This window comes from Alosa pseudoharengus, unplaced genomic scaffold (genome assembly GCF_046254945.1).
Source record: "Alosa pseudoharengus isolate Yale_2024_CS ecotype anadromous, Long Island Sound unplaced genomic scaffold, YU_APseudo_1.1 YU_APseudo_1.1_scf_22, whole genome shotgun sequence".
NCBI classification, from domain to species: Eukaryota; Metazoa; Chordata; class Actinopteri; order Clupeiformes; family Clupeidae; genus Alosa; species Alosa pseudoharengus.
Genome location: NW_027468680.1, coordinates 19,320,758 through 19,321,721, shown reverse-complemented (window position 1 = coordinate 19,321,721; position 964 = coordinate 19,320,758). Strand labels below are relative to the sequence as shown.

Genomic DNA, 964 nt, shown 5'->3' with positions numbered 1-964 from the left:
TAAGACTGTGTGTAAGTGGTAACTGGGCCTTACCCTCTGTATGAACCGCAGACACGTATGTCCAGTTGTATCTTTTCACAATGTCCAAAAGAGCCCTAGCTTGTAGGGTGTCAGAGGGCACGACTCTAAGAAAATATTGGTAAAGAGTTTTGTCGCTCAAGTCTATGCTTGTAGCTGAATAAGCGATCTGAGGGATGTTGAAAAGTTGTAACAGGTTTTGCACCTGAATAGCCACAGAGCTCGATCCCGGGCCAATGACTCCGGCGATGGGCTTTTTGGTAGCCGGGGGCTGGCTAGAGGGAGTTCCGTCGATGCAGTACTTTGAGCCGTCCTGGTCATCGCGGATAGAGATAAGGGAGTCTCGGATAAACTCGATACTCTGCTCCAGAGCCACGGACGAGTGCCAGCAGGAATCTCTGATCTCACAGCCCAGAGTGATGTTGGGGAGAAGGTTGGGGTCGGCGTTGATGCGATCCAGCGTGTGGAACATAGCTTCCACCCGTTGGATCCCGTACTGTTCTCGGATTTCTCCGCACGTCCTCTCCGCAACCTTCTCGGCCGAGGGCTGGTGATGCACAGAGAACAGGGCACCGATGATGATATCACCGTCCATGCGGGCGACGGAGCGTGTGGCAGCCCGTGGCATCACAGACCGCTCATAAATGTTCTTTGGAAAAGCGAATCCACCGAATAGCACCAGCGGCAAAAGTAAAGCAAGGATAGCGCTCATACTAATCACAGTCCACATCGCATCAGAGGTAAAATCATATCCGTAAGGTCGTCAAGCAGCGCGGGTGTTCACTGTATCCAAGTTAACTGAGGAGAAAACCATCGCCTGATTGATGTCTTAATGTTGTTCTTCATTAAAATTCCTGTTGGAAAATGTGAATTAATGACAGTGTCAAAGAGCTCTGAATTCACTCTCATACCAAAAGAATAGGCTACCTGAATGGACGACGTGCCC

General features: G+C 50.1%; 1 protein-coding gene across 1 annotated transcript in view; it reads right to left on the bottom strand.

Moving 5' to 3' along the window:
* The window catches only part of grm1b (glutamate receptor, metabotropic 1b), a 25,398-nt gene extending 24,650 nt beyond the window's left edge, over positions 1 to 748 (bottom strand). The window contains exon 1 of the mRNA XM_076299938.1: positions 34 to 748. Coding sequence (XP_076156053.1) covers positions 34 to 748 — 715 coding nt within the window. The remainder of the gene's footprint in view (positions 1 to 33) is intronic.
* Between the last annotated feature and the right edge of the window lie 216 nt (positions 749 to 964).